Below are 24,773 nucleotides of genomic sequence, written 5' to 3'. Positions count from 1 at the left end.
TAACGCGGTCTGGCTCCTTGGTGTAGATGCTCAGCTGGTGGGTGGGAACACTCTTTGCCTGTGACTGCTGGTGTCTCAAGATTTGCTGAGGGCCCTACTGTGCTGCTCACGGTTCTCCTTGTTGGAGAGGAAGCAGCAGCTGAGGACCTGCAGTGCAAGGATCCCCCCCGATTCATCCATTCTGTGGATCTGTGCTCTTCCCCCCCCCCCGTTCTTGAATATTCCCAACCAGTTATCAAAGAGGCAGTTCTAATACGAGGAAGCAAAGCCCTGCCTCTGCTGTGATGTCCACCTCCATACAGAAACGGTGCAAAATGAGACATGGTGAGTAATGGGGAAAAGATCAGCAGCAGGGAACCTCTAGGCAATACTGGAGATTGGTCCTTTGTCCTCAGCTTCCCAATCCTCTTTGAGCTGAAATAACTATTTATGATAAATAACACAACTAATTATTTTTTTATATTAAGTTATGTTTAATAAAAAAAAACAAAACAAAAAAAAGATCTTCACCAAAATAGGACATTAAATATTTTCTAATCAGTTCACATCTGTTAATCCAGAAGCAAAAATAGAAGACTAATAAGTTTACGTCACAATGGATGGTTCTGAGACGGTTATCTGTTCTGGGATATCGCAGCGGATGGTGTTTTGGGAATGAGAGGCAGGATGGAATGTCATTCTAGAATTATTTCATATACTTTTCTTGTTGCTCGGCAAGTATTTTGGCAGACGATTTGGCATCGTAGAAGAGTTCGCTGATTTCTTCCACGTGTTCTTTCTCGATGCTGTCTTTGCCATTGATTTTGGCGAGGAGGTTAGCCGGGGTCAGTAGCTGTACGGAGTACCTAAAATGGGAATAAAAAAAAAGGAATATGTTTTTTGGTCTGCATTGTCTTTATTTGAATGTTAGAGACCTCAAAAAAACCTGAATGGAAGTCTTGTTGCTCTGCAGGTTTCAGAAGCCACGGCATCCACATCTTGTACTGACAGCTAAGCTAGAAACTTCTGCATGACAGTTGGATAACAGACTATCAGTGCGATTCAATAAGGTTTTTCTGACACGACTTGTGGTGCGGATGCTGTCTGAAGCAGTGTGTCAATTCAGGAAGGCCATGCTAAATTCAAGTAGCAATAATTTTATCAACGGCCTGTAATGCTGCAACAGATTCCATAAGGTATACCGCCATATTGGATGCAAGGAAAGTGGAGTACATTAGGACATCTCTTATGTTGACGGTAATCGTGTGAACTTGTTCTTCCAAGATTATACAGTAATGAATAAAGTATATATATATATATATATATATATATATATATAGTAAGTACCATCTCCTCCACCCTGAGCTCTACCCTTGTAATGACAGGAACCCACCCAAGTACCACCCCTTTCCACCCGGAGCTCTTTCCTTCTTTTAAAGAATAAGTTCACCTTTATTAAAAAAAAAAAAAAACCACACAACTTTTTGCAGGTAAAAAGCCTGCAAAGCATTGCATCCGTGATCAGCAGCGGTCTACCTGTACCTCATACGGGCAGGCAGTTACTAAATGACAGGAAGCATCAATGAACTACCAAAGCGCTCACCAGTGCCCTGGTAGTTGATTGAGAACTACAAACCGTCAGCCGCAAAGGCTGTGGGTACTTGTAGTGCATCCATTCACAGGACTCTGAATGAGTGAAGCAGATGGGTGGGCAGATGTCCCGCACAGCTGCGTTCTTTTAAAATTGTGACAGCGGGTGTGGGGAGAAGATCCCCAGCCCACTGTCAAAATTAGAAGGGAGATCGGGGAGAGGCTGCAGGAGCAGGAACATGTTCCACGTTAAAAAACGGGTGGAACAAGTAAATGGTGCCAAACGTTAACTTAAGCCCATACAAGTACAACCCCACACTGCACGCTCTCCTCCTTGTAAGCCTACCCAAATACTGTCTGTCCTCTCCCTTCCTGAGTTCTCCTTCCTGTGAGCCTACCCAAGGAACTCTCCCTCCCAACCCTTCAAATAAGAACCAGTCACTTTGTCCCGAATTTAAAGCACATTTAAACTTTTTTTTTTTTTCTTTTGGATGGAGTGCAATGAGATTAGATCCCCCGTCACATTTTTATTGCTGCATTTACTTATTGCTTTATTACTGGGGAGAATCACCCTCTCTGTCTTGGAGACCAATGTCTATGTCCACAGAGAGTGAAAAGAAATCCAACATTTTGAGCTGTCACCAAAACAGCAACATAAGGGAAATCTTCCAAAGGAAAACACTTGTTCAGGTGATAACTGACTACACAGGGGGTTTACCCTCAATTTAAAGAGATATATTTTGCCTTTCTGGTGTGTCTACAGGAAAGGAGGTGAAATCACCCAATGTGACAGAGAAGGTAAAAACAAGCAAAGAAAAAAAAAAAAAAAAAAGACTTTAGGCAAGTACACTAGCTAAAACAAAGTAATTTTAGAATCTATATAGGGTGTAGTTTTAGTTGTTGGAATGCTCCTTTAAGTTAGATAAACATTAGAAAGAAAAGCACGTGGGGGGAATCTGTCGGTGTTTTCACAAAGTAAAAGAATGGCACTCAGGCCTGCTGCCATCAGATGAGGAGGATAACACACCTGAGCTGTTCCTATCACTGACAGCCAACATCTGTCTACCTGAGTGGTGGGGTGATGCCGATGTGTCTCAGCTGCCTTGTCCTCCCGTGTCCCCTGTTGTAAGAGAAGAACGACCCTGCAGGGCCAGAACATTACTAACCTCAATGTGGTCTTAGTGCCGATCTCGCCCAGGTGATTTAAGGCTTCTTCGCTGATGTTAATGCCCTCAGTCTGCGCTCGAATCTTTATAATCTGGATGGAGAAACAAGGAAGCAAGATGAGATGGCGGCTTTACGCAGCGGGTGGTTTAATTCTTTCACCCCACTCCCTTTCTTCATAGAATGACGCTGGCAGCGAATACCTCTAATATGCAATGCAATGATGATACACAATGACAGGTGGGAGGGAATGAGGCCATCTGAGGTCTGACTGAAGGAGACTGAGTAGTAAGAGCTTCTAGCTTACTTCAAAAAACGTTCTTTAAGTTCCATCTTTTTAAATGGAATCTAGATTTTTTTTTAAATACTATATTCTGTACTAAAAAGGTAGTTATTGTCTTTAAAAAGATTTGTATTTCTGTCTTTAGCTCTATCTGGTAAGTGACCTGATTGTTCTCTGCTGCAGCTCAGAAACCCTTACAGGTCTAGCCCCTCCCACAGCCTGTGACTGGACAGTAAAAGGAGAAGCTGCAGACTGATGAGCTCATCTCTCTGCCATCTCCTCCCTTAAGCATATTCCTTGACACATGAGCACTGATTGGCTCCCGTTGCTTCTTTTTTTTTTTTGCAATGCAGTGATTTAGAAGGGTAATGGGTCCTGAGGTAACAAGTACTGCTGCAATGTGTCAACAAAGGAGGCAAGTTTTACAGGTCAAGATGGAAGTCTTCCTTGCGGACCACCGACCGTAGAAACACTGCGGCAGTCGGCCGCTCTGCGCCAGATCACGTACCTAGTACGTGATCAGACACTTCCGGTTCTGGGGCGGGCGCGTGTACCGCCGGCAGGTACTGCAGACTCTGCCGATTACTCAGGACACAGCCAGAATGACAAAATGTAAACAAGGCAGATTGTCATTCTTTCAGAAAGGAAGGCATTGATCATGTGCGTCTGCTAAGCAGGAACATAGATCTCTGCCTTCCCTAGTCAAAGCTCCTCCCCCCCTACAAGGAGGAAGCACAACCTAAGCACACAGTTAACCCCTTCCCAGTCAGTGTCATTAGTACAGTGACAGCGCATATTTTTTTTTTTTTAGCACTGATCACTGTATTAGTGTCACTGGTTCCCAAAAAGTGTCAGTGTCCGATTTATTTGCCGCAATATCGCAGTCCCGCTAAAGGTCACTGATCGCCGCCATTACTAGTATAAAAAAAAAAAAAAATCCCATCGTTTAGACGCTATAACTTTTGCGCAATATACGCTTATTGGAATTTTTTTACCAAAAATATGTAGCAGAATACATACTTGGCCTAAATTGATAAAGAAGTTTGATATTTTACATTTTTATTGGATATGTGTTATAGCAGAATATTGTTTTTCCTTTTTCAATACTGTCTTTTTTTGTTTATAGAACAAAAAATAAAAACCCCCGGTGCCTCTAAAACTGAGAACCGAGCGATCAAACACTGATGATGGCTCGGTTTTCACAGCTCCCAGACAGTCAGCAGCTCTCTGCTCCCTCCGCGCTCACTGGAGCGCTGGGCTGTGGAGGGGACAGGAACAGCCGACTCAAGCTCTCAGCAGCCCGCTAGGAGCCTGAGCTGGGGTCGGTCAAGGGATCTGGGCGGACCCTGATATGGTCGTGATGATGCCTGAGCCTGGACCAATTCTGTGATGTCAGCAGAGTGCGGACTTCAGCCCGCTCTCTGCTGAAAACGGGTCACAGGAGTGCAAAACGAACTGCACTCCTGGGATCCATAGAAGTACAGCCAAATGAGCTTTGGCTGTGCTTCTCCTTTAATACAATACACGACTATTTGCCGGCTTAGGCTACATGAAAAGAAGTACCTCTATTGACCACATTTACGGATATAAACTACTATAGGGACAAATTTGCAAACTGTGTGTGTATATATATATATATATATATATATATATATATATATATATATATATATATATACACACACACTGAAATGTAATCATAAAAACATGGCACAGCAAGTGTGAAAAAAATGTAAAAGTCGCATTAAAACCATGGCTTTGGTACTCCAAAAAAAAAAAAAAAAAAAAAAAAAAAAAAAAAAAAAAAAGGAAGAAGAACACTGCAAAATACCTTTAACATCTGCATAAACTGCATGACAAGGTGCTGTGCATGGAGCGCGGGGGAGCTGGTACCATGCGCTGCCTCTCTTCACTGAATGATAAGGGGCAGCTTGGATAATAGTGTTGTGTGTTGTACTGCTGAGATAGCAGGTCTCATATAATACAGGTATTTTTCACTTTGGCAGCTCTGTAAACAAGATAGCGTGAGGCGCCTGCATAGATGAAACCTGGGAATGCACAGCCAGCAGACCGGCGCAAGCTCTCCTGAAACTTTACTGACAGCCGTTCAAGGATGAGATAATAAATGCAATGGTCTTTATTCATTTCCCGCATTTGTGAAGGAATTTATTAGCTAGAATTGAAGGTTTCTTTTATATTTAAAGATACGGTGACTTCTTACAATGCAAGAGGTGTGAAAGAATGGATGCACTCCAGGAAAATTAGGAGAAAATATTATAATATACACACCCATACATACACAAATTATATATATATATATATATATATATATATATATATACATACATACATACACACATATACACACATACATATACACACACACAAACAATATAACTTCTCCTTTTTTCACTTTCTTTTGCAGTGCTTTCAAGCAGTATTAAACCCAAAAGCAAAAACTATTATATTCCAGCTTACCTATTCCTAGATGTGATAACTGTATTAGTTTCCTTTTTTAGCCTCTTTCTTCTATTTTCAAAAAGCTCAAACTCTCCAGCAGAATGTATCAATTTACAGGAATAAGAAAAAACACTAAACACAGACAGGGGAGATTCAAATAATCAGCTTGTATTTATCTAAACCTTTATCCCAAAAAGGAAAAAAACAACTGTTTCTCAGGGAGCTGAGAGAATTGAGCCATTGACAATGTTCAATTGATTTTTTTTTCAAAAGTCTGCAAACACATGAGGTTAGATAGAAGCATCCTTGACATCCCTTTAGATGTGCACAGCAGACATGCCAAATTACCATTGATGAAGAGGGAGTACGTCTAAAGGGAAGTCAAAGAAATTCCTCCTCAATACCAGGAAACATTTTCTACCCTCAACACACTTCCTTTGCAACACAGTTTAAAGGATAAGTTAATCTTTTTTTTTAAATAAATACGCATATTTTTTTATTTATTATTTATTTATTTTTTTAACTAAAGCCTTTAGCATTGCACACCCAATCAGCAGATCTGGGGTGCCATGCAGGACACCTGCAGACTTGTCTCTGTATCGGTCTGCTCGTAAGGGCAGGCAGAGAGAATCAACTACCAAAGCGCTCAACAGCACCATAGTAGTTCATTGAAAATACAAGCCGACATCTGCAAAGGTACTTGTAGTTTCCCATTCACAGAGCACTGTTAATAAATGACGTGGCCGGCCGGGCGGAGCGCCACACAACCACATTATTTTCAAACAGTGACATGTTCCACCCTAAATACGGGTGCAACACGTTCCAAAGGGTGAACTTATCCTTTAACTAGTTGCCGACCAGCCGCCGTCATTATACGGCGACAGGTTGGCTTTCCTGCACAAATTGCTGTACGGGCGGCCGCATTAAGGGCTAGCTTGATAGGACCATGCCGACGCACGTTGTCGGTGGCCACGATGTCCACCAGTGACCCACGATTGCTCCTTAGAGAGCCAGAACGGGGATCTGTCAATGTAAACAGACAGATCTCCGTTCTGTCAGGGAAGTAGAGAGAGATCTGCTGTTCCTATTGATCAGGAACAGCGATCTCTCTCTACTCCCAGTCAGTACCCCCCCAGTTAGAAACACCTCCCTAGGGAACATTTAAACCTCTTGATTGCCCCCTAGTGTTAACCCCTTCCCTGCCAGTGACATGTATACAGTAAGCAGTGGCTATTTTGTAGCTCTGATCGCTGTATAAATGTCAATGGTCCCAAAAAAGTGCCAAATCTGTCCGCCGCAGTCCCGCTAAAAATCACTGATCACCGCCATTACTAGTTAAAAAAAAAAAATATTATAATGAAAATGCCATAAATATATCCCCTATTTTGTAAACGCTATAACTTTTGTACAAACCAAATCAATATACGCTTATTGCGATGTTCTTTTACCAAAAATATGTAGAATACATATTGGCCTAAACTGATGCAGAAATTTTTTTTGGGATATTAAAAGTAAAAAATATTGTTTCTTTTTTTCAAAATTGTCACTTTTTTGTTTATAGGACATCAATTTTGCTTGGGTACAGCGTCGCACGACCGTGCAATTGTCAGTTAAAGCGACGCAGTGCCGTATCACAAAAAATGACCTGGTCATTAAGGGGGCAAATATTCCTGTCCTTAAGAGGTTAAAGCAGCAAGGACGATAGATAGATAGATAGATAGATAGATAGATAGATAGATAGATAGATAGATAGATAGATAGATAGATAGATAGAGAAAACGCTTGGAACAGCTCATTTTTTTTTTAAAACCGCAGTTGAAAAAAAAGCCAAGCCTCGGGATGTGTATCCGATTTTATCTATTGCTGCCATTTCTTTAATATTTACACACTTATACATTCATAGTAGTAAACCAATATACTTCTGGCGCTGCGAAAGAAGAACAGAAGCTCCCATGCACTGAAGCTGCATTGTTTGTCCTCTACTGCTTTGCAGCCTGTGAAACATTCACCAAATACAAAACATTCTGTGAATGGACAAGAGGAAAGAGGGGTGGTCAAATAATACCATGGCTTCAGTGTATGAAAGCTGCAGATCTCCTGTTATAGAGCTGGAAGTATAGAGAGAACTATACTATCCAACCTGAATAAATGTGTACACAAGCTAGCTAAAACCAGTCAGATTTTTTTTTGCTGTTGTTTATGTCAAAGGGCACTATGCATTCCCTTAAACCACTTCCCGACCGGCGCACGCCGATGTACGTCGGCAGAATGGCACGGCTGGGCAAATGGGCGTACAGGTAAGTCCCATTGAATTTCCCGCTGTGCCAGTGCGTGCGCGCCGCCCGCGAGCTCCGTGAGTCGGGTCGCGGGTCCCGCGGACTCGATCGCCACGGGGATACCCATGATCACCTCACAGAGAGGACGAACGGGGAGATGCTGATGTAAACAAGCATCTCCCCGTTCTGCCTAGTAAGAGTGTCACTGATCTCTGCTCCCTGTCATCGGGAGCAAAGATCAGTGTCACAGCCAGCCCATCCCCCCTACAGTTAGAAAACACTCCCTAGTACTGACTTAACCCCTCCCTGCCCCCATTGGTTAACCCCTTCACTACCAGTGTCATTTACACAGGAATCAGTGCATATTTATAGCACTGATTGCTGTATAAATGACAATGGTCCCAAAAATGTGTCAAAAATGTCCGATGTGTCCGCCATAAAGTTGCAGTCACAATAAAAATCGCTGATCACCGCCATTACTAGTAAAAAAATTAATAATAAAAATGCCATAAATCTATCCCCTATTTTGTAAACCCTATAACTTTTGCGCAAACCAATCAATAAACGCTTATTGCGATTTTTTTTTTAACCAAAAATATGTAGAAGAATACGTATCAGCCTAAACTGAGGAAAAAGAATTTTTTTCTAATTACTTTTTGGGAATATTTATTGTAGCAAAAAGTAAAAAAAAATTCGTTTTTTTTCAAAATTGTCGCTATTTTTTTGTTTATAGCGCAAAAAATAAAAACCGCAGAGGTGATTAAATACCACCAAAAGAAAGCTCTATTTGTGGGGAAAAAAGGACGTAAATTTTGTTTGGGAGCCATGTCACACGACCGCGCAATTGTCAGTTAAAGCGACGCAGTGCCGAATTGCAAAAAACGCACTGGTCAGGAAGGGGGTAAATTCTTCCGGAGCTGAAGTGGTTAAGGAAAGCCACAATTAGAGTTCCAATATCAAAGTACCCCGATCCAAATTTATTTTCCAGTAAAGATTCAAATCCAGTTTTCTAAAGAAAGCCTTTTGATTTGGCTTATCGTGGCTCCCTGCACTTGGTGACGGCTACAACAATCAAAACAACAAATTAAAGATTTATCACACAATCCATCAAGCTGTCCTTACCTGCTTCATTTCCTGTGGTGTGTACAGCATGGTCCGGATAATCATCACCCTGTCCAGGAGATCCAGGGGTATCCCGTGTGGGGAGAGGATGTCTTCTGTCCCCCTGAAAAGCCATAACAGTGTACAGGATCAGAAGTTGAACACTGCATACAGTAATATTAGTTCACTAAAACACTTTTCAAGTATGAAAGTGTTTGGCAATCATAGTATCCAATCAGCACATAATGCGGTTATGTAATAGGTTTGATTGCGAGCAGATGGCGGTTGAACAAACAGGCGGGTAGGTAAGGAGCAGCAGCTTCCGAGGCCACCATTAGTGAAACCAGTGGCTTTGATCTGCATGGACAAAGCACAAGTTCACTTTGACTGGCACCAGACCAATCATTTAAACAAGAACCTATAATGTGTTGGGGCTTTTGTGCAAACTTCAGGGCTAAAATAATTTTTTTAAGCATGTGTGCAAAAATGGCTCTGGCAGCGAAAGGGCTAAAGGCTAACGCTACATTTATGGGGGAAAAAAAAAAAAATAATATATATATATATATATATATATATATATATATATATATATATATATATATATATATATATATATATATATATATATATATATATACACACACACACATACATACACACACACACACACATATATACACACACACTTTTTTTTTTTAAAGACAAGATCCTATATTTAACCTGCCCATTTCTCCTGATCAATACCCAAGGCCCCAGTACCTGATGAGGCAGTTTCCTCTGTTAGTGGCGAAAATGACAATGGGGGCAAGTGATGACTCCAGGGCACGATGGAGGTAGGTGAAGCATTCAATGTCCAGCATGTGCACCTCATCAATGAACAGGACGCCAGGAACCAGTTCTGCAATGCCCTGATCGATGTATTTATTTACCACCTTGTTGATTTCTCCTCTTAGTTTGTCTGGGGAAAAGAGACAAAGCATTTCATTGTCATATACAACACAAAACACTGACATGGCATACACCAGCTTCTCTCACCCCCTTTAACTTGGAAGAACCCTTGAAATAATTTTCAGTTCATAGGGAACCCCCCAAGTAAAAAATTGTATCTACAGTTATTGGTATGATGAGTAAATTGTAGATATAGGCAGATAATACACAATGTGCTGTCCCTAGAAAATTTCAAACCAAAAGCAGATCATTTTAGGACGGACGCCCACTTGTTCTTTATGACAAATTATTTCCAATAAAATAATTATTAAAATCATGAAGGGCAGCCAGAAAAGATAGTGGCCAGTGGAGAAGTGCCCTCTATGTTGGATGGATGGTAAACTGACTATTTACAATGATATTTGTAGCTGGGATACTAATATCCATCATTGGTCACAGCACAAAGAACTTCTAACGACCTCTGGAGGAACCCTAGGGTTCCCACCATGATTTGAATATTCGGTACTTGCGTACAGCTGCCTGACTGGCTTCTGTTTAATGGGCATGCTGGAAAACCAACATCCGAACAGCACTGGCAGTCAATGACTGTCAGAGCAGGAGGGGCAGTCCCCCTTTCAGACCACAACAGCACAGCGGTGGAGTTTGTCACACTAACTTCGCTTGCTTTAGTATGGCGATCTGTCAGTTTTTTTTTTTTTTTGTTCAGCCCACTGCATTGAACGAAAAAAAATGGAGTCTGTATAACCAAGCTTAACTCAGGCTAGGTGTAGTCACTGCACAAAATAGACTGAGACAAAACCAGTAAACAAGCCAGGCATTGTGTAGATATCGGGTAATGATGTGTTCCCCAGGTCCTCCTCACTATTGCAAAGAGAAAAAGAACAAATTTGAAGTTTCAACCCAAGTCACAAACCCTGAACTCTCCATTAACCAGAATACCTGAGGAGTCTACTTGTGAGAGTATAGCACCGTCATTACAGTCCTGTGGAAGACTGCACAGACACTTTACTGCAGGTATACTGCAGAAGGGGGTTGAAGAACTTTGCGTACTGGAGACATTCCAGGGTTCCAATCAACAGCATCCCCTGACTGAAGCAGTGTGCAGAAGTGTCAGACTGCTGGAGACCTAGGCAATGGATTGTGTGAGAGACAAGGTGGATAAAAATCGATAAAGAAAAAAAAAAAAAATTATGTTTTTAAATTTAACCACTTGCCAACCAGCCGCCGGTACAGCGAATCGTACACTAGCTTCTGTGGGAGCGCCGACTGGCCAGCGGGGAGCCACAGAGGAAGAATGAGTCCTTACATTTAAAGGGCACCTGTCATTTCAGATCCATCATGGCAGTGCCTGTTAGCAGGAATCCATTCACCTGCTGCCGCCACGTCCCTCACCTTGTGTCACTGCCACATCACCAGCTGTCCCATTAAAGTGAATGGGACTGTCGGTGAGTCAACAGCGTGTCAGAGGAGGGGCCGATGTGAGACAGAGATGACAGTTTTAAAAAATTATGATTTGATTTAAATCAAGTCTTTTTACTGGGGATTTAAATCAACTTGAATTAAATCAAATCCACCCTGGTGAGAGAGCAGGGGTCTGACTCTCCAGCAAGCTGCCAGCACAGGGTATTTTAACTTGTTACGTCACTTAGTATGTGCTGCAACACTGACTGCATTATAGTAAGTCTGGAGGCTTCAAATGGGCTTACCTTTAAAGTGGAACTTCACTCTCTCAGCTTGGGCTATTTTTAATCCTTATGCTGCAAGCATCAGTAAATAGATAGGAAAGTAATTTTACATTTCTTTAGTTACTTCCTGGTTTTCATGCCTAGGCAAATGATGCCATACATCCCAGGAGTTTTCAGTAGGGGAGGAGAGGGGGATGAGTTTTCCCAGCTAAGTACACCCTCCTGCCTTCATCCCTGAGCTAAGGATAGATGGATTTCAGGAAGTAAATGCTAAATGAAATAATCTGCCCTTACTCAAGATGGCCACAGCCAGAAATGCTAGGAGAGTTTGTTTTAAAGTAATTTCTGAACAAAATAAAGCATGGAGACATGGATGGATGAGGGAGTTTTCTTTGAATATTACAAATTAACTGAACACTGTTTTTAGTTTATGGTGCTCAGATGCAGTGTAGTTCTGCTTTAAGGGTAATGGTTTTCATTACCATTAGGCTTTCAGGACCAGACATTTTTCATAGGTCATGCAAAATACTTTTTTTTTCCAAAGGGTATAATATCCGACATAGAAACTCTAGCAAAACGTCACGTCATCAAGGCTGGGGATTGTTCACTACAAATGACTATAAAATGTTCCACCTGCCATTGTGGTAGATGGAACTTGTATCAAATCGCTAACATGCTTTCTACAAGAAAAATATGATCTGTCACAGCCACACTGACAGGCCTCCATCCCTGGTATACATGTGCATGCAAAGAACTGGTCATGGGACTTTATGTGAGGCATGTCACTAAACAAAGTAATGATACAGGAAATACATAAAATAAAAAGATACTTTTATTATACAAATAAGATTAAAAATGTTCTCAAAGTACATGATACAATTATTGAAACAAAATTCCATTGAAGACTATATTAAATAGTTTGATTTTGTACGATTTACATCCATTATGTAATTGCTCATATATGCTATTATGTATCTATATATTACCAATCATTTTTTCAATTAAATGTATGTCACTTTTCAATGGAATTTTGTTGTTTGAGAACATTTTTAATCTTATTTGTATAATAAATGTATCTATTTTTATTTGATGTATTTCCTGTATCATTACTTTGGTGACATGCCTCACAAAGTCCCATGACCATAGTTCTTTGCATACACATGCTAGCGATTCCTCCTCCCTTGTCAATCTGTAATTTCTCCAGCCTGATCTATTCCTTTATACAGACCCAAGGCTGGATGTAAACGTTGCCAGAGCCTTTAAATTGCACACCCATGATGTACTGATCTGATGTGAAAATGCATATATAGATTTATTTTATTTTTTTGCGTCAACGATGATGAGCTTTAGTTTAGTACCATATAAAAAAGGAGAAATTCTTAGGATTACCTGTAATCTCAGTTTTCTTTGGTTTCATCAACTGACCCATCATCGAAAGGATGTCTTGGCCTCCCTGCAATGAGAAACACCAATGTGAACAGGACCACATCATTCTGCTTTACTGTCTTTCGTCAGATGCAGTTGCCTCGCCATGTACTAGTACAGGGCCGGTTAAGAGGTAGCATTAATGGGCTTTTGTACTGCTTTTATTCCCATAAAAGTCTATTGAAAATCAAAAGCAGGTCAAATACACCTGCAAAGAATTCTGAATGATCGGAGGAAAAACTCTAATGTTTAAAGTGACTGTAAAGTCTATTTTTTTCCTCTTAAAATAACATGCTAAACTTCGCTCCTCTGTGCAGTGGTTTTGCACAGAGCAGCCTGGATCCTCCTCTTCTCGGGTCCCTGGCTAGAGCTCCTGGACTCTCCCTCCTGTTGAGTGTTCCCCACAGCAAGCAGCATGGGGGCACCCCGAGCTGAGCCGCAGCTCCGTGTATCAATTCAGACACGGGGCTGTGGTTCTGCCCTGCCCCCTCTCTCTCCTAACTCCCGCTACTGTGTCTCAGCCAATCAGGAGGGAGAGTCCCGGACTAAGGAGGCACTTGTGGACATTGCTGGATCGAGATGGGGTTCAGGTAAGTATTAAGGGTGGCTGAAGGGGGGGAGCTGCACACAGAAGGCTTTTTATCTTAAAGCATAAAGATAAAAAATCTTCTGACTTTACAACCACTTTACATAAAAAGGTTTAATTTTTTATATCTCCAAAAAAAGAAACATGTTTTACTTTCCTGCTCTGTGTAATGGTTTTGCATAGAACATTGCCAATCCTCTTCTTCTGGAGTCTCCACCCCCCGTGCCCCAATCCTCCTCTTCTCTGAGTGCCCCCCCTAGGAAGTCTCTTGCTATTGGAGCACTCGTGCAGGCTTGATCCTGAGCCCCACTGCGTGAACATCTATTGACAAACACAGTACAGCTTAACTCCGCACCACACTCTGCTTATAGGATTTGATTGTCGGCAGCAGGAGCCAATGACTCCTGCTGCTGCCAAGCCTCCTGAGAGAAGAGGGGAGAGAAAAGCAGCGCTGCTGCAGACAGGCACGGTGCTGGATCGAGATCGGACTAAGGCAAATAGTACTTCAGGGGGGGCTGGGGGGAGCTGACATGGAAAGTTTGTGAAGGCTCAACTGCCAGTTTTCCTTAGTTACAATGGCGGCGCTTGCACCCCGATCTGATGGACGGATTGGCCTCAGGGGGCCGACATTGTGGGCTCCCAGGACAGGTAATTGTTCTCATTAAAAGTCAGCAGCTACAGTGTTTGTAGCTGCTGACTTTAAAAAAAAAAAAAAAAAAAAACTTTGAATGTGGAACTCCGCTTTAAAGTATAACTAAAAGGCAAACCTTCTTAGTTTTGGATAGAGTGAAGAGGGATTAGGACATCTAAGTTTTAACTGCTGTCTGTGCCCCAATTAGGGAGATTCACCCTCTGTTTACAATTATCATTGAGGGGAAAAGTAGACGTACTCTCTCCCCCATCTCAGAAATCCTAGACGACCCGACAGACTTTGATGAGCTGCTCTTACAGCCAGATCCCCCAACACATGTAGTATCACTATTATACTCCCTTCTATTAAGAGTATCTACCCCTGACCTTCCAACATACACGCGGAAATGGGAAACAGATCTACAGCATTCCATCTACCCTACTGATTGGCAAAAAAGTTTTATTTTAACACATAAGATCTCTTTGGCAACTAAGAATCAAGAAAAGGGGTTTAAGCTATTAACAAGATGGTACAGGTGCCCGGCGACTATCCAACGATTTAACCCCTCTATCTCAGGCACTTGTTGGAGATGCCTGTCCTCTAGTGGGACAATGCTCCACATATGGTGGACATGCCCTCCAATTCGGAGATTTTGGCAAAAGGTCTTTGATCTTTACAGCAGACTGATGGCGACCTCAATTGAGCCCACACCAGAGATAGCTATACTATCTATGCTTCCGGGCCCACTCAAGCTGATTAAAAAGGACATACTGCGCCACTTTTTGGCCGCGGTCAGGACAGTGATCCCCAGACATTGGAGAACAATAGACGTGCCTTCCTTGGGAGATTGGGCTGTCGAGGTGGATCGGATAAGAGATCTGGAGCGTTTGCTGGCGCAGGAAGCAGGGAAGGAGGAACAGTTCTCCATCACTTGGACCTCATGGTCGATGTTTCGATACTCGGATGACTTCCCTATATGGATTAGAGATGCCCAGTCTTTGCCCGCTGATTAGCTATGTCGGGGTGCTCCCCAAGTCTGTTGTCAACCCCTGTCTCTCCACATGCTCTTACTCATCCCTTTTTCTCTGTTATCTTTTCTTAAGTACTGATCCAGTCACTCAAATTGATATATAAAAGACTATATTTTCAGAATTGCTCAACAACTTAAATTTCTACAACAAATGATTGAATGATCTATACAGCGTTTTAGCTCAACGAGGAGGAATCTCCTGATAACACAAACACGCAAAAGTTTAAAGGTGGTTACAGGATGATCCCCCCACACTTGTTAGTACACTAATACATTACAAACCTATATATCTAACGTACTAATACAATATTTTTCTTGTTGTGTATATAATGTATACAATATTGTACTATACGGTACTATACCTTTCTGTTATATCTTTATTTTGAAATAAACTAAGATTGAAAGAGGGGAAAAGTAGAAGAAATTACGTAATCGAGGGAAACTCTTCCAATGGGGGCACTAGTTCTGGTGACCTGGGGGGCCCCCAAGGAATTCCCCCAATTTGCAGGGATTTCCCTTCACTTCCTGTTTGGCTATGGGACAAGAAGTAAAGGGAAATCTCTGCAATAGGAAACAGATGGCAAGAAAAGAAAAAAAGAAAAAAAAAAAATCTGATAGGAGTTATAACCCTCCCTTACTCCTATCAAAAAAAAAAAAAAAGGAGGAAGAAGTTTTGCCTATAGTTCTACTTTAAATCACTGTACTGCTTCCTGATGTCCACATCATTACAAAACTCCATTCGTTTCCTTCTAATAAAACATCCCCTCCCAGCATGTTCCACAAATAAAGAGACTGTCCCCAACACCAACCTGAGGCCTTGCATTGGCCACATCCAAGTCATGCAGCGTGACATCCTGAATCACTTCTTTCTTCTTATGGACATCTCCCTTCGGGAGTGGGACGTACTCCTCAGCTTCAAGGTCAAACTCGGTGGCATAGGTGTCACACCTGCCCTGCCTCTGTTTGGTGTAGAGAGAACAGTGTTAGAGGAAGGGAACAGGTGCGCTGTCCGCATGGCTGCCAAATCCCCAACTGACAGGCTGCTGATAACAGCTAGAGGGAGCCGTGCACCAATTACTGCCCTGTTGAAAGCTGAGAAAAAGAAAGGACTACAATGCTTCTGGGCCTCTCTGGTGAATGCCAAGACACCTAATGCATGTGTCACCATGCAGGAATACAACACTGCAGGAATATTGCTGGGAGGTAAAAACAACACACAGATGATTACAAAGTGTAACTTGCTTTTTTAATATTTTATTCAAGCACAGTGCCTAGTATTGCCATCCATAATCAGTGTTTTACCCACAGAGATCGTCTAATAGACGTTTTTTGGAACAGTAATGTGCATGGAGAGGGCAGTGAAGACTTCTGGCCCTGGATGTAAACATACAGCAGAATCAGGGCCACAGGACTAAGGTACAAGTATGCATCTTTGGTGGGGGTGGCTGAATTAGATGAGGGGACAAAAAAAAATTCAGCTTGTTTTAAAGTTTAGTTATCCTTTAACTTAAATTTTATTGGTCACAATGTTATTCAACTAGAGATAAATTTAGTGTGGAAAGTATGCAATCTGCAGCCATTTATTATTGATGCATTGCTAATGCTGGAAAACAATTAAAATAACTGATTGCCCTAAACAGGTGAATAGGGGAAATCGCAAACATGTTCATAACAAAAAAAATGTTCCACTACGCATAAGAACTAAAAAATGATTTAAAAAATGTACCTTCACTGCTCCACTGTTTGCTTCAATGTAGATGACATCCCCAACTTCTACTCGCTCCTTCTGTAGACTTTCATAGATGCTGGGGTCCAACTAGGGGGGGAGAAGTGCATTTATGAACACTGTTGCAGCACATCAATTTTTAGAGCAGTTATAAAGTGGGTGAGATCTTACTATAATTTACAAGCATGCATTGTATACATGCATTTAAAGGCACACTTATCTTACAAGTGAAGTGTGCCTTTCTCCAGTGCTTGGGCATCCCCCCACCCCATTGTCCTCTTTAACCAGTTTTTTTAAACAGAATAAAAGTGGATTTGCACAGAGCAGCCTGGATCCACCTCTTCTTTGGTCCCCCTTCAGTTCTCCTGGACCCTCACTCCTGACGAGTGCCCCCACAAAAAGCAGCTTGCTATGGGGGCACACGGGCTGGGCTGTGGCCCCATTTATCCATTCAGACACAGAGCTGCGGCCCGGCCTCTTTCTCTCCTCATTTGCTGACTGACTTTGATTCACAGCAGCGGGAGCCAATGGCGCCGCGCTGCCATTTCAGCCAATGAGGAGGGGAGTCCTGAGCAGTGGGGAGGAGAGAGCTGAGGAGTCACGTGAGAGCCGGGAGACGCTCTGAAAAAAAGTAGATATCGACCTTTTTTCAATAAAGGACATACAGTGTGGCACATGTTATTATCCAACAGAGGGGATTGTAGAGACATAACACTATTTTACCAGTGGAAGGGGAGAATTGTGGAGTGGATGAGGCTGACAGAGGGGGGGTGGGTGGGAGGAGACACAGCGGACTGCGAAGGCACATAAACTGACCACGGTGTCAGGGCTCAGCAGCCATGATAAACCTTGGTCAGTTTACAGAGGGGAGGGCAGAAACTGGCAGGATCAGACAGGTTTTTTTTAGATGATACAAGCACTGTGCTGTACAAAATGCTTTAACCAGTTAACCACTGCACTATAGCCGAATGACGGCTACAGCACGGCTCGATAAAGCTGGGAGGGCATACTATGACCCGGCGGGTCACGGATCACAGTAAAGGGCCAAAGACAACGGCCGTTTACCACGTGATTGCTCCATCCAATGACGGAGCAATCAATGTAAACAAACCAGCGTCATGTCCGGTTCTCTCCGTTGCTCACACCAATCGTGTGAGCAGAGGAGGGAGAAACTGCAGCGTGAGGCTGCTTCAGGTACTTTTCTTATAGTATTAGTGTCCCCGTGCCAGATGAGTGACCCAATCCGTGCCATATCAGTGCCCCATCAGTGTTCTACAGTGCCAAGTCATGTGTCATTTATGCTCCTAGAACGCCTGATGGTGCTCTCTGCATGTTGGGCCTCTGTATGTGGCCAGACTGTGAAAAAGCCTCACACATGTGGTATTGCCATACTCGGGAAGAGCAGGAGAATGTGTTTTGGAGTGTCATTAGTGGTATGCAAACGCCACGTGAGAGAAATAACCCGTTAATATGACAATTTTGTGAAGAAAAACAAACAAACTTCATTTTGCAAAGAATTATAGGAGAAAATGACAACATAAAAAATCTCACCACCTCTTACTAAATACCCTGGAGTCTCTACTTTCCAAAAAAGGGATCATTTGGTGGGTATTTGTACTTTCCTAACATTTCAAGGTCTCAAGAAATGATAGGCTGTCAGTACATCAGATGTGATCAATTTTCAGTGATTTGCACCATAGCTTGTAGACTCTATAGCTTTCCCACAGACCAAATTTGGCTTATTTTTACCAAAGATATGTAGCAGTATAAATTTTGGTCAAAATTTATGAATAAAAGTTACTAATTTGCAAAATTTTATAATAGAAACTAAGAAAAATGCATTTTTTTTTTAAACAAAATTTTCGGTCATTTATTTATAGCGCAAAAAATAAAAACCCCAGTGGTGATTAAATACCACCAAAAGAAAGCGCTATTTGTGTGAAAAAAAGGACAAAAATTTCATATGGGTACAGTGTTGCATGACTGAGTAATTGTCATTCAAAATGTGAGAGCGCTGAAAGCTGAAAATTGGTCTGGTTAGGAAGGGGGCTTAAGTGCCCAATGGATAGGGAACAGGATCCATTTTATTTTTTTATTTTAGGGTAACAAACACTTTAATTTAGTTGCAAAGTTCCTGCAGTTTGCTGACCTCAATTTCTTTCCTTTTTAAACATTTTTTAATGCTAAATTATGAATTTCTGAAATACTGGACCCCAGTAAACTCACCTTCAGCTGTTTGGTTCCCTTTGCGGTTTTCAGGCCTATAATAACATGGCTGATGGTCTTGCCATAACCACCCATTGGATTCTCAGTCTCGCAAGGGGTTAACTCTGTCACTTCTCCTTCATACACTTCCTTGGTCTCTCTTATTCTCAGTCCTACAGAAAAGAACGCAAATATAATTAGAGAATATATTTTTTTACTAAGAAAAGTAATCTAAGATTTTCATTGTGTAAAGTGAAAAGCAGGCTTAACTTTGTGAAGCCTTCTTGGAGAAAATGCACATCTAAAGGATCTTATTCATCTACCGACACATTATCACTATGTGCTCATGATCATTGTTCTGTCTGCATTGGATTTGGAAGCATTATGAGGACACTGGAAGGCATACTAGTCTTGTCTGCCAGATCTCAAACTCCTGAGAAATTCTGTGAATGTATGTCTATTAATTGTAAGCTCCCCCAGCAAAAGTGAAATATTAGCTGCAGAAATAAAAAATAAATAAAAAAAGGAGAGGTCTAAATGTCCCTATTACTTACCTAAATCCAGTCATGTGACCCACCAGGTGCAGAGTCTTCTATCTTCTTGACCGAAAAAGTGAAAAGGCCCTTGTGTGCCTGCATCACTGCCTGGGTGACCTGGACACTTCTATTTTGCTGTCCAGTGGCAGAGTCCTTCCAGGATCCAGAAGACTGCCACGGGGTGATGACATCATGAGCAGCAGCAGAAAGACAAGTAGGCGAAGAGACTGCAGTGATGTATCAATCGTCTCTACTCCAAGAACGAATGCCAAGGAGAGACAGCAAACTCAGTTGAGAGAGAAACAGCTCTGGAAGTCATTTCTTTAGGGCTCATTTACACTTGTTGTGGTTTTAAAATACGTTAAAAAGCGCCGACCACTTCAACATGCATTTATTGTTTGAATGTTATGCTTTTTGAAGCTTTACTGAAGCTTGGCTATATTTGTTTTAAAGGGGCTCAGTAATACCCCTACTCAGATCTCCAGCTCATTCGTACCCTTGTTCAGCAGATCCCCCACTCAGTAGTGCTCCCAGCTTTGCTGATCCCCTGCTCAGTGGAAACCCCATTTCTGCTGATCTACTGGTTTGCTGGTCCTTCTCTCCTCCACTATAAACGCTCCCTTGCTGTACACCACGTGTGACATCTGCTAGTTTTTCCCACTCCGGTCCCCCAGCTCTGCTGATCCTTCACCACGCAGTCCTCTCTCCCTGGTCCCCACTCACTATAGTGTTCCCATGTTGCACACCATGTGTGCCGTCTCCTAGTTGCTCTGCTTAAGACCTTGCTCACCTTCCTGCTGCACACCAGATGTGAGGTCTGCAACAGACACTCCCAGAATACATACACAAGAACAGGAAGTGACTGCTGACATCTTCCTGGTACACTTGTTGGTTTCCCATTGCATCCTAGGATTTCTCATACCTCCAAAACAAATAAAAATAAATGCCCCTCAAATGCTGCAGATGCTGTCAGCAAGCATTGTGATAGACATCTATGGAGGCTTTGAAGCACCAAGGCGGCAAGATTGGGTATAATTTAGCTAAGCAAAACAAACATAAAACAGTGTTGTAAGGTAACCATTTAATTTAGTGATAAGTGCTTAAAAAAAAAAAAAAAAAGGAGGGTCAAATGCCCCATTTTGCAGCAAGTGTAAACAAGTCCTTAGTGCGAATAATAAGGGGGCGGTTAGGGCTGGGGAAAAAATCGATTTGAATCTCGAATCGAGTTGAGAGGTCAAATCGATTCAATTTTTCAGCAAATCGATTTTTTATTTTCACCAGGACCGGCGCTGACACCGCACCGGTCCTGAGGAGCTGCGGGCAGGAGTTTTTAGGAGAGGCCACGGCTTCGGTCTAGTCCGCTAGACCGGACGCCGCGGACTAGGCTGAAGCCGTGGCCTCGCCTAAAAACTCCTGCCCGCAGCTCCTCAGGACCGGCGCGGTGTCCATCAAAAAAAAAAAAAAAACGCTGATTTTTTTTTTTTTTTTTTTGGGAGAATAACGCCCAGCTCTAGTGGTGGTTGATATGAACTTTAAGGAATGGGTTCTCCAGTACTACAAAGGAAGTAATGCTGGTACTGGTAGTACCACCACAGTTGGCTTACATACTTGTTCAAAAGCTGAATCAAAGTTTAAGGTTAAAACATAATTTAAATTTTTTTTTTTTTTTATAATGCCAGTTTATTCAAAGCATTAAGACGAACGAGATAACAAGGCCCCGACAGAACGCGCCACCTGAGTTACAACTGCTGTAAAATTTCTGAGGGTAAATAAGACCGCAGACCAGCCTCCAAGAGACAATTCATTACGGGCACTTGAAAGAGGCTTAAATCATTGGCAAAAACAATTTTCTGTTGCCCTTGTGGAGAAGAAATACGTCCCCATATTGGAAAAGAATAATCCATTCATGAAGAATAGAAATTCAGATTTGTTCGACATTAGGAGGCACATGCACAACCCCCCCAACATTGTTTAAATATCACAAGAGCCATGATGTTTTTCAGTTTTATTATGTACCTCCAGCACATAGGCTTCTCCAAGCAAGCAGTGCAGTTAGATCAGATAACGAAAAAGTCCCCAATAATGAATGTGAACATTAATGGGAGGCTATAAAAGGAGAAGAGATGGGGCTACAGCCTAGAGGAACAAAGAAACTTATAAAAAGGTAAAGACCAATGTGCAGTAACCCATAGCAACTTAAACCTGATACATTATTACAGGATGTGTAGGGGTATACTTTTGGGTTAAAGTGAACCTAAACTCAAAAAGTGAAGATTTTTCATGTGACCGAGGGGGAGAGAGAGAGCGAGGGGGAGAGAGAGAGCGAGGGGGAGAGAGAGAGCCCGAGAGAGAGAGCGAGGGGGAGAGAGAGAGCGAGGGGGAGAGAGAGAGCGAGGGGGAGAGAGAGAGCCCGAGGGGGAGAGAGAGAGCCCGAGAGAGAGAGAGAGCCCGAGAGAGAGAGAGAGACAGAGAGAGAGAGAGACAGAGAGACAGAGAGAGAGAGAGACAGAGAGACAGAGAGACAGAGAGACAGACAGACAGAGACAGAGAGAGAGACAGAGAGAGAGACAGAGACAGCCCGAGAGAGAGAGAGCCCGAGAGAGAGCCCGAGAGAGAGAGAGAGAGCCCGAGAGAGAGAGAGAGAGAGCCCGAGAGAGAGAGAGCCCGAGAGAGAGAGAGAGAGAGCCCGAGAGAGAGAGAGCCCGAGAGAGAGAGAGAGAGCCCGAGAGAGAGCCCGAGAGAGAGAGAGCCCGAGAGAGAGAGAGCCCGAGAGAGAGAGGGAGGGGGGGATGGGGAGGAGAGGGAAAGAGGGGGAGAGGGAAAGAGGGGGAGAGGGAAAGAGGGGGGGATGGGGAGGAGAGGGAAAGAGGGAGGGATGGGGAGGAGAGGGAAAGAGGGAGGGATGGGGAGGAGAGGGGAAAGAGGGAGGGATGGGGAGGAGAGGGGAAAGAGGGAGGGATGGGAAAGAGGGAGGGATGGGGAGGAGAGGGGAAAGAGGGAGGGATGGGGAGGAGAGGGGAAAGAGGGAGGGATGGGGAGGAGAGGGGAAAGAGGGAGGGATGGGAAAGAGGGAGGGATGGGAAAGAGGGAGGGATGGGGAGGAGAGGGGAAAGAGGGAGGGAGGGATGGGGAGGAGAGGGGAAAGAGGGAGGGAGGGAGGGATGGGGAGGAGAGGGGAAAGAGGGAGGGATGGGGAGGAGAGGGAAAGAGGGAGGGGGGGATGGGGAGGAGAGGGAAAGAGGGAGGGGGGGATGGGGAGGAGAGGGAAAGAGGGAGGGATGGGGAGGAGAGTGGGGGAGGGAGGGATGGGGAGGAGAGTGGGGGAGGGAGGGATGGGGAGGAGAGTGGGGGATGGGGAGGAGAGGGAAAGAGGGAGGGAGGGAGGGAGGGATGGGGAGGAGAGGGAAAGAGGGAGGGAGGAGAGGGATGGAGGGAGGGATGGGGAGGAGAGGGAAAGAGGGAGGGAGGAGAGGGAAAGAGGGAGGGAGGGATGGGGAGGAGAGGAAAAGAGGGAGGGAGGGAGGGATGGGGAGGAGAGGGAAGAGAGTGGGATAAAAAAAAAAAAAAAAAGAGACCGAAGAGGGGCAAAAAAAAAAAAAAGAAGAAAAGATGGATGAGGGAGGGGGAAAGGGGCAAGAGGGCACCTGAGACAGCCACTGATTTCTATGGGTGGTTCTACACAGCACCCTCAGCTCCCAGGCAGGGAATTACACCTGAATTTTACATTGTATGGCCACAAGCACCCAAAAACAAAGACTTTTCTAGCAGAAAAACTATTTATATTTAAAACTTAAATTAAATAATTTGTAAAACGTAAATAAAACTGACCCAAAACCATGATGGTTCCTTTTGATTGTGATTAGTTTTAGGACAGCACATTACAGCCAAGAACAGAAAAATCTGATAGCAGTTATATTCCCTGCGGGCCAAAGGGGTCTGTATATTTTGCTGATAGATGATTTGTAGAATTTATAGAATGCCCACAACGGACTTTGAAAAGCTTTGCAAGTACACCATGCCAGCAGCAATCCCCCCCCCCCCTTTATTTTTTTCTTGCCACTTGATCAACAAGTCTAGAGACTGTGCCATCGCTTGAACAGATCAGCTTAACGGCCATTGCTGCAATTAAATGTGTTACAGATTCTGCTAGCACTGAAGGCTTTCCCCAGAACGAGATGCTTCATTTACAAAGGCAGGAAGAATCCTATTAGGATGTTTGCTGCTAATCCCAATCCGCGTATGAAATTGAAAATTCCAGAAGAGAGTCCCCCCAGTCTTTCAGTAAATCCAATATTTGTTTAGAATCTTCCTGTGTGCTGACATTTAGAGAATGTACCGCGGCTCACAATAGCGGCGGCTGTTAGTGATGATTTAACTCTCGGGCTCTTATCTTGCCGAATGACAACGGGGATGACACAGGTTTCAACTGTTGGTTCAAATTTCCACCTGCTTGACAGGCAACTTCATCACACGAAGGAAATATTGCAGACGCCTTTCATTTGTGCTCCAGAGGTTTTTCTCTGCTTCGTTCCCTCCCCGCCTTGGCCCTGACTTGACAGAATTTAAAGGCTAAGATAATGTTGACTGCCCCTTTCTTTGGTAAAAGAAAAAAAAAAAAAAAAATCAATAAGGGGTCAAGCTTTATTTGACTTTGGGATTAAAGGGGGAGATTTGTCTCCTGCAGCTGTGCTCAGAAAACGATCGCCTGTGATTTCAATAATAAAACCTGCTCAGTGATCCTCTTCGATCGATGTGCCGGCGCAACACCTTTTCACGGCTCATTACTTTTAGCTTTTGCCTGCCTCGTCACCTCCTGTTGCCATGCTGCCTTATGGCAGGCCATGAAACGACGCAATTTCTTTGGATTTAGAGAGACTCTATACCAAAAAAAAAACAGAGCTCTCATGTCAGGGTGAAGCTTGACAGGGTTCAATCTTCTAATGTTTGCTACCATCTGTATATACAGTAATAAATGTGTTCTGCCCCACTTTTATGTAACAATCCTGTGTTTTATTGAACTGCATGAAGTTTTTTAGTATTCTGCCAACTAGTGGCAGTTTTGGGCCACTACAACATGTTTACTAATGTGATTCTGGTTTCTCCCCCTGTCCTTCTCTCCTGTTTAGTGCTAATTTGTTCAGTCCTAGC

The 24,773-nt window shown here is 43.1% G+C and overlaps 1 protein-coding gene across 2 annotated transcripts in view; it reads right to left on the bottom strand.

The window, feature by feature from the left end:
• Nucleotides 1–449: 449 nt before the first annotated feature.
• The window catches only part of RUVBL1 (RuvB like AAA ATPase 1), a 52,842-nt gene continuing 28,518 nt past the window's right edge, over nucleotides 450–24,773 (bottom strand). For both annotated transcript variants that reach the window (XM_073591895.1, XM_073591896.1), the window contains exons 4-11: nucleotides 19,111–19,262; nucleotides 16,885–16,974; nucleotides 15,968–16,117; nucleotides 12,876–12,939; nucleotides 9,613–9,811; nucleotides 8,875–8,977; nucleotides 2,736–2,827; nucleotides 450–845 (exon numbers count right to left, since the gene is read on the bottom strand). In XM_073591895.1, the coding sequence (XP_073447996.1) occupies nucleotides 686–845; nucleotides 2,736–2,827; nucleotides 8,875–8,977; nucleotides 9,613–9,811; nucleotides 12,876–12,939; nucleotides 15,968–16,117; nucleotides 16,885–16,974; nucleotides 19,111–19,262 (1,010 nt within the window). In that variant the 3' untranslated portion in view covers nucleotides 450–685. The remainder of the gene's footprint in view (nucleotides 846–2,735; nucleotides 2,828–8,874; nucleotides 8,978–9,612; nucleotides 9,812–12,875; nucleotides 12,940–15,967; nucleotides 16,118–16,884; nucleotides 16,975–19,110; nucleotides 19,263–24,773) is intronic.

The sequence above is a fragment of the Aquarana catesbeiana genome, linkage group LG07 (genome assembly GCF_042186555.1).
Source record: "Aquarana catesbeiana isolate 2022-GZ linkage group LG07, ASM4218655v1, whole genome shotgun sequence".
NCBI classification, from domain to species: Eukaryota; Metazoa; Chordata; class Amphibia; order Anura; family Ranidae; genus Aquarana; species Aquarana catesbeiana.
Note: the sequence above shows the minus strand (reverse complement) of the source record. Positions and strands in the feature narration are given on the sequence as shown.